This window comes from Myzus persicae, unplaced genomic scaffold, assembly GCF_001856785.1.
Source record: "Myzus persicae strain clone G006 unplaced genomic scaffold, MPER_G0061.0, whole genome shotgun sequence".
Taxonomy (NCBI): domain Eukaryota; kingdom Metazoa; phylum Arthropoda; class Insecta; order Hemiptera; family Aphididae; genus Myzus; species Myzus persicae.
Window position 1 is genome coordinate 381,899 of NW_019104355.1, and position 14,704 is coordinate 396,602.

The following is a 14,704-nucleotide window of genomic DNA, read 5'->3' on the forward strand; positions in this document are numbered from 1 at the left end:
GATATTGTTGAGTTCATAAAAGCAAACATTTTCGGGTACTCTGTGTAGAATCCGCTGACCACATTTTAATATAATATTTAACAATTTTACATTTCGTTCAAAATTATTAGATATCTAAAAGATAAAGATTATGTTTTCTATGTAAGAAAAAAAAATACTTATATGTGTATAGGTAATATTATGTATAAAATTGTAATTATTATGAATTAAGCCAAACAAGATAAATATATCAAACTCTAGAAAATGTTTTCGCAGTAAAAACTACTTTAAAAGTTGAAAATATTTCATTTTTTTAAAACCCGAGCAACTATTTACCAATTAATGTGTTTTTGTATATAATAATAATAATTATTGACTAATTACAACTTTACAGTTGTAGCTTTAAAAGTTTCACAGTATTATGTGAACATCTATGACATAGGTTATCTGATTATATACGTAATGTTTTAATTTTTGGTGTCACAATGAAGCATGATATTTAATAATAGATTTTTTACCGTTTTAGCTAGTTACATTTTTATAGAAAAAATTTCAAGTACACGCCTAAAAATACACTCGATTACCGGAATTGGGAAAATGCAAGGTTTGATAAAATGTATCGAGCCATAAAATATCGTTACATCTTTAATATTAATGAATTCGTCTGTGTTCAAAATGTAAAAGCACAAAATGTTACTTGTTCAGAATGAGTTAACTCACATTTATTTACCTATATTATTTTATGATTATAAAAATAGTTGGATAAAAATGGAGCTAATTTATTCAAATTTGAATATTTTCTGTAATTATTTGCATCATAATGCCACTGTGTACTATTGCGTTAATTAATTATTTAATTTGTGCTCATAATTATTTTTACTATCAATTATTTAAATTTTGATTAAGTAATTAAATAAATTGTTGAAATGAATGTTAGAAAAAAAAATATATATTATGTGGGAAAAATTGAAAAAGCGTTATAGTACTATTTAATTATAAATTATAGTTTATAACTATTGACAAATCTAAAATATCGTTTTATAATCAAATAATTGCGTTTTGAATAAAGCAAGCTGATAAAAGACAATTAAAAACAGTTTAAATGAGAAAATGTTCCCATTGAATTGATTTATTATCTCTGTAAGAAGGCGCAGTTAGTTTATGTTTTAATTGTTAGTTTTAGAATCAGAATCAATGGAACATTTTTGAATTTGGAATCAAATCTTTGTATTCCAGAAAACATAACTCTTTGTCTGGCTAGAACACCCAATTTTGCCCACGCTTCTTTGAGTATTTGTATCTATGGTGAAATTGAAATTTTGATTATTTTAGTTATTAGCCGGAAACTGAGGTGGGGTGATTAATGAATATGAAATTATGGTTTCAAATGAAATCGAACTGAAGTAAATAGTTGTTTATTAGCGTCCACTTATTTAGATATTATGTAGCTTGAAACCCGGCCAGTTTGTCAATTAGGTTTTATTATGCAACGTATCCTTACGAAAGGTAAATGTACCAATCTATGGCCAAGAGTTTCTAAAATCTGAAATACCTGTCGATGAAAATGACACTAACGTAAAAGAATTTTTGTTGTAAAATGACGAATTGAGCACTTTATGGGAAAATGTTTGCACCTGTAGATTGTTATTTTATACTGTCGAGGGACATACTGCGGAAGGAATTAACTTAATATTTTATGTACCCAAATATGTAATGAATGTATTATGTGTTCGGAACGATTGTTAGGGGTGAGGACGACAGCGGATGTGAGATGAACGGGAAATAAATTTTTTTTGGTGACATATCTGTCATTACTTATCGTAAGTGCATGAAGGAGGAGTGGGGTGAAGAGATAAGACACCGTTCATCCCAAAAGTCTGTACAAGATGTAAGGATAGGAGTGGTGATGCTGCTTGGGGCGAACTATGTGACGGCTGCGGTTGGGGTGGTCGGTATACGCGTCGTAGTTGGCCATTTTCCGGTGGTTAGTGGGAGCGGCGGTTGTGGTGGCAGCAACAGTGGAGGTGCTGGCAGTGGGGGTGATGGTGGAGGTGGTCCTGGCGGTCGTAGTGATGGCGGCGGTGACGGTGGCGGCTTCCGCGGCGTTTGCGGCCGCGACATCGGTAGCGGTGGACGTGACGTCAAAGGCGGCAGTCACGGAGGCAATGGTCATGGTGGCAGGGGCAGCCTCATTGGCAGTTTTGGCGGGCAGGGAAGACGGGGACGACGGGATGAGGTTCCAGTTGTTGGTATCGTCATCTGATTCGTCGACGGCAACGGATGGTGACGATGTGTCGGATACCATGTTAGTGGTAGCTGTTTCGGTGGCTGCGGAAAATGTACCGTTGTTGAGTGCAGGTCTGGTAGAAGCGCTGATGGTGGTAGAAGCGGCCATGGGCAGCGGTGTCGAATACCGCGTGGTCGCCACATTGTTACCGTTTCTGGTCACAGGGCTGGAAATTGTGGTGGCTGAAGTGCTGGAGAATGGGATGGCCGTAGGCTTGCGCACGTAATCGCTGTCGTCGCTGATCGGCAATCCCGGGAAATCGATTTTCTTATACACGTGAATCGGTGGCTCGGTGGTCAGGGCGTCCTTCGTAGTGGTCACGCCTCCAACGCCAAAGTTGGAGTATGACCGCAACGCTTTCAGCGGACGGCCGGTAGTGCTGGTGGTCGAGGTGGAGGCCACAGTGTACGGTATTTTGGCCACGACCGTCGCGATAGCTGCCAGCGTGGCAGCGGTTGGCCGGCGACTGTTAACCCGGTGGACGTCACCGGTCTCGGCGGTCAATATTTTGGCCACAGTGTGTATCTTTTCGGTGGTCGTAATCTGTACGGCGGGCCGGCCCTTGGGCAGGGTGGTGGTGGTGGTGGCGTAGATGGGAGTGTTGGCATTGGTATTGGCTGTGGTTGTGGAGGCTGAGTTTCCACGTTGCTGATGATGATGATGACTGTTACTGGTAGTGGTCGGGGTTACAGTCGGCTGACCGCCGCCGATCAAAATGCCGCCAACGGTTGTCGCAGTGCTGCCCGTTGTGCCGGTTTTCGTGGCTGAGGTGGTAGCTTTATTCACTGTGGTGGCATGTGTGGTGGTGCCGGACGCCGTGGTATAAGTGACCGAACCGGTGTGAGTAGTAGTCCCGGTAGCGGTCGCGGTGGTTGTAGGCGTCATAGTGGTCGTTTGTTTCATGGTTATCGTCGATGCAGTTTTCGGTTTGCTTTTCGGAGTGGTGCTGGTAGTGCTGGTAGTGCTAGTGCTGGTTACGGTGCTTGCGCTGGACACAGAGCTGGTGGTTCTAGGGCTAGTGCTAGTGCCGGTGCTAGTGCTGCTAGTGCTGGTGCTGGTAGTTTTGACTTGGCCACCGATAAAAGCCGAATCAATACCATTGGTGTCGAAACTTCCTCGGCCCGAAGACTTAATTGGTTCTTGGGCGATCGACATTTCTTGTGGCAAGTTGATGATGCCGCGTCCCATCACTTTAGATATCGACTGGAACGTTTCATCGTTGTATTGAGCAATCGTGGCCATCTCGATGGCGTAGTCTTCAACGTCTGAAAGGATTTAAATATTTATTTATTTATTCAAACGTCTTATGTGACTAATACTAGTTTTAAATATAAGTATAACAACAAAGGTGGCTTTAAAAAAAAAGTGAGAGACGTAGAATATTAATCCGTTTTATATTTTCGGGAACACGATAAATATGTCCAAAGATATTAACATTTTTCAGTGATGGGGAAGTTACATTTTTTAGTAATTAAATTACATTACGAATTACCTTTAAAAATTGGAATTAAATTATTCCCAAGTTCCTTTTATGTTTTTTTTTTGGTCATGAACATTACTTTTGAGTTTTAGTTAAAAAAATATTTTACTACAATCAAAATTACTTTGTATTTTTTATATTCAAAAATCTAAATGGAGCTTAATAATTTCTTTGTTCTTAGTTATTACATTAGCTATAAGTAATGACAACTGAAAATATGAAATAATTTAAAATGTTTAATTAAGAACCTAAGAAAACAATGATTGTCTAATACATTATTCTTCATTTTTTAAACTTTATTTTAAATTAATAATTTAAATTTACAACTTCTTGCCAAATAGATATTACAAAAATGTTAGGTAGGAACTTTCGGAAAATCGTATTTGCCTATAAAACATAAGTTAAATATTATGAATTGGTTATTAAAATGTATTAAAAGAAATTTAAGTGACGTAAGTAAAATTTTAGTAATTTTATTACAAATAAGTATCTTAAACTACGCACAAATTACTTAGAATAAAATGTAATTAAATTTCCATTGAACTACTTTAGAAGTATTTTGTTACAGTAACTTGTAATTTAAGTTAAGATGTTAAGTTTTTTCATGCTCTTGTTGTCATTATATAGGTGCATTGAACTGAAAATTGTAAATTTTGAATTTGCTACGTGCGGTATCGGTATGCTAGAAAAAAGATGAATATTTTTGTATTTTTCCGAGTTACAACTATGCTGAATGAAATTCCAATTTTATATAATGAATGCATCACTAAATTAACAGTCACGGATTTGAACAAGCAAAACGAACAATTAAATTGTTGGTGTCTCGAGAATTGGCAACGGCATTATGACGTGTTTTGTCTGAAATGACTTGTATTTTAGTTGGCATAACCTAGTTTGATTTGTAATTTGAGTTAATTTTATATTTCCTACACGCCCAGATCTAGGTACTGTCTTTATTTCTATGATTTTGCATTATGAGGAATTTTAGGACGAAAATTCTTAAATATTTGAGATGTAACTAACATCATTATATAGTGTCATTATACCTACATTGTAAATTAAATACTCGATCACAAAAAAAAATTAAATTTACTTAAATAATATTAATGTTTTTATATTTAATGGATTTAAAATAAATCATTTTGATTCGTTAATTTGTTTTACAATAAATATTATTTTAAATATGTCTATTTTTTCCTTATCAATACCTAAGTATCCAAATATCTAACATAATTCAGTACCAAATTACCTTAATTAATCCTATTGGTAACCAAAATATGTTGTATGGATAACATTGGTTAAACAAAATAACAGCCGTTATGTTTATTTTGCTAAATTGGGCTTACGACTGAAATATTACCTGATTCTGAGCTTGAGGTCGTTGTTTTTAACTTTATATCAACTATTTCAGGTTTGACAGGTTTGAATAACGTCTTCAGTGGTTTGTTAGAATTCGGACAGCTTAACTTTTCGATTATTTCCGATTGTTTCTAAAAAATATAATACATAAGTTTAGTAAACACATCGTACAATATTGTAGGTGCATACAAATGAACAAAAAATAAGTTGAATACACTTTAATGTATTTGGTTATGACATGTGTAGGTACCTATAAATTAATGTAAAATACAATGTTATCGAACTATCTAGGCAGGGCTCTAAAATCAAATGGAAATTAAAATTAAATTCGAAATAATAAATTAAGTTTCTGAATAAAAATTAAATAATTTTTCTGATAGAATAAAATATGTAGGTACGTTGGTACTTATAATAGTTTTTTCTTCCAATAGCATTTAATGATATTTAATTTCTTACAAAAATGATTTAAGTGTTCCTACCGATAAGATTATCTATAATAGTTGATGATAGTAATGAAGATAATCAATATTTTTTGTGTTTCATTTAAAAATCCGTGGGTGAGTAGGGGAACTCGTGATGAGAATCTTAAGATTTGCTGCATGGGTACTAAATTTTTAATGGTCATCGTTTGGAAAAAAATCAAAGACACTCTTTAAGTGTAAGTAGTAAGAAAGTGATGACCCATAAATGTACAATTATGTTTCCCAGAAACGTATAGCTCCTTTTGTACTTCCAACCACAGCAGTGTTATTTTTAGTTTTATAAATTTTATTTTTTGAATTTTATTTACTTGGTGTGTAACAAAACAATAAAACATTAGTGCACACACGAGGAAATTAAGCTAATAATAAAACTGTAGGTATACGTAAAATGGTTACTCTTCTGATAATGGCAAAATAAATTCCATATAATTAGGTGTATTATAAAATCTGTAATAATGTATACCTACATTAATAAAATATACATTTGATGTAAATTGCTTTGAACAGTATATTAAATAATTGTCAAAACAAAACAAACGCAAGTGTGTGTAAAAACTAATAATAAAAGTAGGTACGTACTATTTTTTATATAATACAAATAATTATATAAATTATTTAGGTACACTCTTACACACGAACGGTGCAATATATAACATGGTACAACATGGTATAATATGTAAAATGTTCTATGTACATGGCATAATATATACGATGTACATGGCAGAATTTATTCAATGCAGATACATGTATAGTAATATGCATATACACGGATAGGGTAGCTTATTTTGCCGGGCTGAATAATTCGATATTGTTCGCATTACTCTGTACATTCTGAAATTGTTTTAATTAATTTAGCAAAGCTAATAAATAACAATTATAATCATATCAAATTAATCGTACATTTTGAATAGAGGCTTTGTCTATACTCTATAGGTACACCTCATAAAATTGTAAAACCACGGTGAAAGTTAATCAAATCAATTCAGATTTTATCATACGTATAATAGGTAGGTACCTACAAAAAAAAAAATAATAATAATAATGTAAATCGTATATTATTCCTCGCTGGTAAATTAATTCTGTATTTAAAAAAATTTTTTTTTTTTCATTGAACATATTATAAAGACTGCGGCAGCTCTGACCATTAGTCTGACAGTGACTTAAATTATATCATAATGTGGAGGGTTGGAATCAGGAAATACACATACTTCAATAAAATACAAAAATAATAATATAATAATATGTATAATATTATGTGGTAAAGGCTTACACATTTTTTTTTTTATTTATCTATTATAGTAACTAGTAAGTACCAATAAAATATAATAATATGCATTATGTAATATAGGTACCTATACTTACTATTTAAATTTAAATTTAGAGACTGATTGTTGATGTAATGATATGGGATATGTGTTCGGGTTTCATTTTTATTTTTTAATCAATTAACTATGAAAATGTTAAATTATGACCAGGTATGGAAAGTATAAACCCAAAATTTAAGTAAAATTAGTCATGACTAATGCTATAGGCACTTATCACATTTTAAAATTGTTATCAAGAACAATTATTTTTTTAATATAACTGACTGTATTTTAATTTAAAATATTTTGACTACAACAAACCATGTTTCCTTTGCAAGTAACGTTTTTGGAAACACCTGGACTGCATTCCTTGGTGAGTTGAATGGCAGGACGTTCCGGCAAGAAAGTGACTGTCATACCTTCCATCATACTTGTCATGCAACCATTGCTCTTGGATGCCCAATATGGAACTATAGTTATAAAATATTGTATTAATATATGTTTAAAAATATATTTATTTTTTGTTACTTTGATATTCACAGCCCGAATCGGAAAATATATGTGTAAAAGGATGGGGGTTCTTAGATACAAACAAATAATGTCCATTTCAATTATTTAACTCAACCTAACCCTTTAATAACTCAGTGTACCCATAGTGTGAGGGGATATATCACCCTACATTCCCTCCACATAACTTATCTGCATAGCAAATAATCAAAATAGCATGTACAGAATATAAAATGATGCAATCTATAGGAATACAAAAACTATATAAACATTTTTTTTTAAATTTTAGTACCAGTTTTTGTACTTAAAACCCATCATAGTTAATATGAAAAAATAACGTAAAAAATAATGTAAATAATGTAAAAATAGTAAAAAGTTATAAATGTAAATATAAAAAATACTATACCTAATCATAATATTATTATGCTAAAAATATGCATTTATTTGCTTGGTATACACTTCAAATTTAATACAATTAAAAAAATTGTATTTAATTAGATATTAATATATTATTATTTAGAAAAGAAATCGTCATATTCAGCAATAACATTATCAGTCTAGTACTCTAGTGTCTACAAATATTTCAAATGTTTGAAAATGAATTATTATATCTGACTGATAACGAATATACCTAATATTTAACTAACGATTATTGTAGGCCGTAGGTAGCAGTGGGGAATTTAGAGTCTGTAAGGACTGTGGGTTTGCTATTTTTAAGGGGCTACTTTTTAAACCTAAAAATTAGGATCATTTATTTTTAAACAATTATTTGTAACTTTTATTGAAAACACTGAATAACGTTTTTAATTGTATTATTTAAAAGATAACATTCAAACATTATTTTTATTTATTACATTTGGGTAAGGTTTTAATGATTTAATAAAAATATATAGGTAATATATCTTTTTTGCAGTGCCTTTATTTATGCCTACCGAGTATCTCCAGGTTTGACAAACTTTCTCCAGCTATAGTTAAACAGAGACCTATTTCAATTAATTTTACCCAACTAAAACTCCTCTCAACTGTGTCACTATTCACGAGTAGTGTTTAATTCACTTTTGTGTAAGGCGGAGTGGGTGGACAACTTTGGACAGAATAAAATCAAAGTAAGACTTCATTAGTTAAGTATCTTCAGTTTATATTTATTTGATAATAAATAGAAGAAAAAGATTTATAATCCGATATTAGATCATCTTGATCACTATTATTTTTATAGATTTCAGCGAGTATTTTAAGTGCACCAATTAAAGATCGGGTTCATTGTGTTTTTATCCTGCAAAATATTAAAACGTCCTTAATTATTCTTCTTGCTCTATCTGAAAGTCTGGAGGACAAGATTTTTTTTTTGAGATGGTTGAGATAGCTCCATACTTTGTTGAAACTTGAATTAAGTTGATTAAGTAAATTAAAAGAAACATAAAACTCTGTTTAAAGGATTTATGACGGTAACTATCAGGTAGTCAACAATTCTGAAACAACGCTGAATACAGAACGATCCAACACGATTAATGATCAATTTTGGTTTTGTTTTTATTATTATTTATTATTCTATAAATATAACATTTTGTCAGTTCTGTGGACTCAAACTTTCGATTAAGTTATTTATGTTGGTCAGAGGGTATTTGTACTATTTTTTATATGTTCCTGTAATGTTTTATTTTAATGTCAATTGTATTACAATATTTAGATTAGAAACCTAGAACCTAGAAATATTGTATTTCTCTATAGTCCATGCCCAGCGTTAATTATGTGATTGTAAAAATAGTTTATATGTATATTGTATAATAGGTATATATACACGGCCCACTGATTTGTAAATTTACACGCATTGAGTTAAATTTCACGTAAAATATGTATCAGATTTCCTGGGAAATTTTACCAACAAAAATTAATTGTGGGACAGATAACTTCTTAATCAAAGTTATCGAAATACGTTAACACAATCAAAATATTTTCAAAATATTTAAACTAATTTGAAGCCATTTAAAAACATTTAAATGTTTTAATTTTATGTTGATAAGATGTCTGTTCCTTGATAAACGAGCTTGACAATTTAATAAATAGTGTTGAGGTTCTGCATAACACTTAGTTAAAAAAATGAAAAATATATGTGTATTCATATTATGTAGTTAAAATTTTTCAAATCCACAAAAAATTGCCAATTTACTTCGTTGTTAAATGTATAACATTTTCCAATTAAATACCTAAAGCTTGAATATTCAAGCTACAATTACACGTTTTGTTATTACTGTATACGGTATAGGTATGGTCATTAAAGGTGAGCTTTCGAGATCTAAACATTTTGTGTGTACCTTTGAGCTCGTTAAAACAAATTAACTATACAAATCATTTTTTTAAAAATTAACTTAATACTAAATTATTTACCTGGGAGTTCGCAAACGAAAGATGCTACTTCAGGGCCTCCACAATGTAAGCTGTGCCATTTGAAGTTGGCCGTAGGGTCAGTGACGACGCAAACTGGGTCCGATGAACGTGGAACTTCTTCTCTAAAGTAACCGCTTCTTGCAAGGGGCTGGTAATTGCTGTGCGTATAAATGTAATTAGAAGCCAATGAATAATAAACAATCGATAATTTTATATAGTTACAGATGAGTTAAGTTCATTTATAATTGTGATAATTTATGGTTTAATTTTAATTTTCAAGTTTAATTATACATTATTGTAAACATAATATTATCGTCGTATGTCGATTTTCAAAAGATCGTCATACGAGTAGAATAATTGTTTTCAGATATATCAAATACTCACGTCCATGTGAATTCACTAGCCTCGCTGTTCCGTTTCAAACCAATCCAAACATTCTCGATCACGTCTAATTCCTTCAGATAACTACGTATTGCCTCAAACTGACTGTTGGATTCAACTGTAACAGAGTTAATAATACATGAAATTTAAACGTACCATCTAAACTGTATTTCAGTTTTAAAATAATCATTATTAAAATTTCATTTCAGTTAAAATTATAGTAATAACATAGTATATAAGACATAGCTGATATATCAAAGCCACGATTAGTTATTTGAATAAAACATTAAATATTATTTTAAGAAAATAACTGTTCAAAGCACATTCATTACTTTGAAGAAATATTCTTATAACATTTACCAATATTATATTTTTGTAAAATCATCTAAAGGTCTCATTTTATTGAGATGGAGTTCCTTATTTTTTTTTCTTAAAATGTTAAGTAACTATATAAAACCAACCAAAGGAAAAGTACAAAGTTAAACGTTTACATTGAAAATGAAAATTTTTTAAATGCCTTTGCAAAAATAAACAATATTTGTAATGAATTTTACTTTTGATAAGAAACATAATATAAAATATGTGTATTTTAAAAATGTTATACTATTGTAATGCAATCTTTACACAACTACACTTTTTAGTATTATACATAGATTATAGTTCGTTAAATACATTTTATAAATTACGATACTATAGAATTTAAAAATATAAAAAATAAAAGATACGAAATAATGAACCAACAGAAAATTATAATACTAAATACATTTAAATCACAGTTATTTTTTTCGTTTACCTAGCGAAATTATATATACAACAATAAATTATAATACCGGGTAGGATATTTAAATATTATTACATTTTAATTTATAGCAGGAACATTTTTTTACCCATAAAAACGCATATAGATATACCTCTTAACTTATAAATATTTAAATTTATTACATTCAGTGATTCGGAAAAAACCATTTGTTTCTGTAAAGTCAAATTGTTTGTTTCAGAAATCAAAAAAGTTTACGTACCACAAGAAGAACCCCATTTCCACTTCATTATTGTCTTGAAAATATGACATCTTATATAAAATACTACATATTATTGTGTATAAATGCAGATAAATTATAATAATATGTTAAAAATTAAATTATAAATGTAAATACTTCTTTTTCAGCATTAACTCGTCTTTAATGATCGTGTTAAAAAAATATCATTTTTGCTTTAAAATGTAGTCTAACGAAACTCTAAAGCAAACTCTTATCCATTTTAACAGTTATTATTATCCGATGTCACTTTTATAGGATTAGTGCCTATATAGAACGCCAGTTAAAAACTTTGCTCCTTTTCCCTCCCCTACTTATATCTATCAATAATTCATCTACCCTGCCCCGCGTCTTAAAAGTTCTCTTCAACTTCTACTAATTGAAATAACCATATTGCGTGTATATTTGGGATTAGCATGTTATTTCCTATAACGTAACATAATATACACAATAATGTACCTAAATGTATAAATCCAATTCTTTGTCGACGTTCTGTTATCGTTTTGTTTTTCCAATTGAGTTCCGTTGTCAATTATTAATAATAAAGTTATCGATCGAGAGGGGCGGCTTATCATTGAGTTAAATATAATAGTATTATAAATCAATTATTAAATTAATTTTAGGGTCGAACCCGTCTTCATTGTAAGGTACCAACTGACCTAACTTGACACTGGTATAATTTTCACCGATGTACTTATGTAGGTATTTAATATTTATTTATGCAATTGTAAAGATAGTGAGCTGTGGCAATTATAACTTATAACTTATAAGTCAAATTATTTTGCGAAAAAAAAAACATAACTCGGATAATTCGACCCATGGACAATTTGGCGCAAAATAATTCTACATAGAGACAAATTTCCTACGTAATTTATAAAATGACATGTTTTCTGCAGCTGCTTGTTTTCATTATACTTTCTACGTGTTCGCATTATTGGTTATCTCTCATAACAATAATATCGCATTGTTACTGATTTACACACGTCATATCCATTTGTATACATGTCGCATCCACTTATGAACATCCATTGCATGAGCTACGAACATGTCATGTGTGACAAACTTAGGTAATGGAAACCCTTATTTTACACTTTGTGTATAGTATTTTAAATCAATTACATCATAAGCACTGATAACTTCTCGTGAAATCGAAACAATAACATCGGATCATATCGTATTATAAAATTAATTTTATATTACAGTTTACTATTGGACTGCGTAGTGTATGATGAAAAAATATAACTCTAGTTAGCATTTCAATTAAATTGCATTTTTGAACGTTTAAATATATTTATTAATCATTAATATTTCCTTTGTCTTATTATTTAATATTTTTTATGACAAAAAGTAGTATTATGGTGACTTTTGCCTATTATTTTTAAGCTTTAATACAGTCACAACTTTTTATTTCACATTGACGTTCAAAAATAAAACTAAAAAAAAACCTTTCTTCCCCCCGGAAATATGACAAACTGTTTCACGCAATGTAAGTTTTTTATCGATATTAATTTGGCGATTTAAAAAAATAAATGTCACATTTCTTAAGCTGTACAACTCTTTTAATAAACCATATTCAGTTAAGAGTTTGTGAAGTTCATCCTCGTCGTGATAGACAAAAACTGAGTAACTTTATTGTTGGGATCTGACGGTTGTCCATTTACTTTACTATTCTACTGAGTACCTACTGTTATTAAGACGCAATCGTAAATGTACCCATAATATGATGTATTTAATTAAAAATATTACACAGAGTGTGAAATAAGGGTTTATATTTCATGAAATTTATAAAATATGTATATGTAAATTTCGTGATCCTAAATTCAGCGCCTGAGATATGATCGTAGTTACACGATTACACTTAGCGGATTTAACAAAAATATTAGTGTAGTCCTCACACGATAACATTTTACAATTCATAATAATTTATGATTAGCTTCGACGTCATCATTATTGCTCGGGATCGACGATTTGGCTTTGAATTTGGTAGTTGTATACCACGACGTGCCTGTGTGTCACTGTATGAGTTATTTTTTTATGGTTTTATAAATTTATCAAAATTGAATTACATCGAAATTGAAAAAGAGCACGATGCCGTAATATGTTAATAAATCAAGGTTTTTTTTGTACTAAAAAGCTTTTTTTTTTCTCAATTATTTATGAACATTTGAGTGAACAATAAAATTTTATATTGACTATTAAATATGTACCAATTGCGTTGTTCAAAGTTTAATTGTCCATTGTACAAGTTATTCATTTTCCTCACGTCTATAAGTTTGTAAGTTAAATTGTTCACGCGCCCAATTTCCGAGGCCAGTGGTCGGTGGTTAATTGTTCTGCACCTAATTATTAAAATCATTTTCTACAGGTGTGCGTGAACAAAAAAACGTAGAAAATTGATTCCAAAAATATTAAGGGAAATTTTTCAAAATTGACGATAAAAATATTGTAGGAATGGTATAGACCGGCATACATGTGGTAGGTACACTTCGAACAATTGATATTATTTCCACACAAACAATACTCATTTACCTACCTGTTCTTATTCGTCATTTCCATTTTAATATTTCTTTCTTCAAGTAGATCTATGTATAATATTGTGTTTCCCGTGTTAAATTGTATGAATGTGTTACAACACGTTTTAATGATGTGCTCAATTTAAACTTTAAATCATCTATCTACTTCATTATTAAACTTAACATTATTACACATAGTAAAAGTGAGATTTTTCCCAGTATTGTTTTTTCACCGTCGATTCCTAAACAAATGATATATTTTTCATTTACTTTTATATCTACTAAACTCCTTATTGTAGATATTAAACAGACTATATAGCGTGTTCGTGACCATAATTTACAATAGTATAATATCATTATTGCAGGTGCCTGACGTAATATATACGACTGTATCCAAATTTATTAAGAAATATTTCAACTTACAAGTTATGATTTTTCGAAGAACATATATGTAACCGTGATTTACAATTTAAATATACATTAAAAAAAAAACGTTTCTGTGGACGAACTGTGTACCTACTTGATCCAACAAATTCATAAAAAGCAATAATCTACACTGTTGTAAAAAATAAAACGAACAATTCATCTCTAATTATAAAATATGACTTTTAGTTTATTTGCAGGTACAACGAACAACGATCGTTATCGAATTTTTATTTTAGGTACAACGTAACAATTATGGAAAATGGCGAATAACTTTTATTTTAAGGGTCACCATATCATATCAGCTTATTTTTCGTTGTTATTTGCGATTTAAAACAAAAGTAATCAATATTTTGTAATTTTCACCGACCGCAAAATTCAATTTGCACTTTAACCGCGTGTATTACTATATTGTATTCCGTCGGCGTTTTATTACATTTTACCGTAAAATTTAGTACTACTACACGGCAACCTTCGCTATACTTATTATAAGTATTTATTAGTATTATCTCCATTGTCTTATCCTTTGAAGTTATAGAAACAAAGAATAAAATAATTCACTAAGCCATC

General features: G+C 30.5%; 1 protein-coding gene across 1 annotated transcript in view; it reads right to left on the reverse strand.

The window, feature by feature from the left end:
• Window positions 1–1,135: 1,135 nt before the first annotated feature.
• The window catches only part of LOC111041440 (serine-rich adhesin for platelets-like), a 298,777-nt gene continuing 285,208 nt past the window's right edge, over window positions 1,136–14,704 (reverse strand). The window contains exons 3-7 of the mRNA XM_022325712.1: window positions 10,168–10,282; window positions 9,784–9,941; window positions 7,213–7,361; window positions 5,107–5,236; window positions 1,136–3,531 (exon numbers count right to left, since the gene is read on the reverse strand). Coding sequence (XP_022181404.1) covers window positions 1,844–3,531; window positions 5,107–5,236; window positions 7,213–7,361; window positions 9,784–9,941; window positions 10,168–10,282 — 2,240 coding nt within the window. The 3' untranslated portion in view covers window positions 1,136–1,843. The remainder of the gene's footprint in view (window positions 3,532–5,106; window positions 5,237–7,212; window positions 7,362–9,783; window positions 9,942–10,167; window positions 10,283–14,704) is intronic.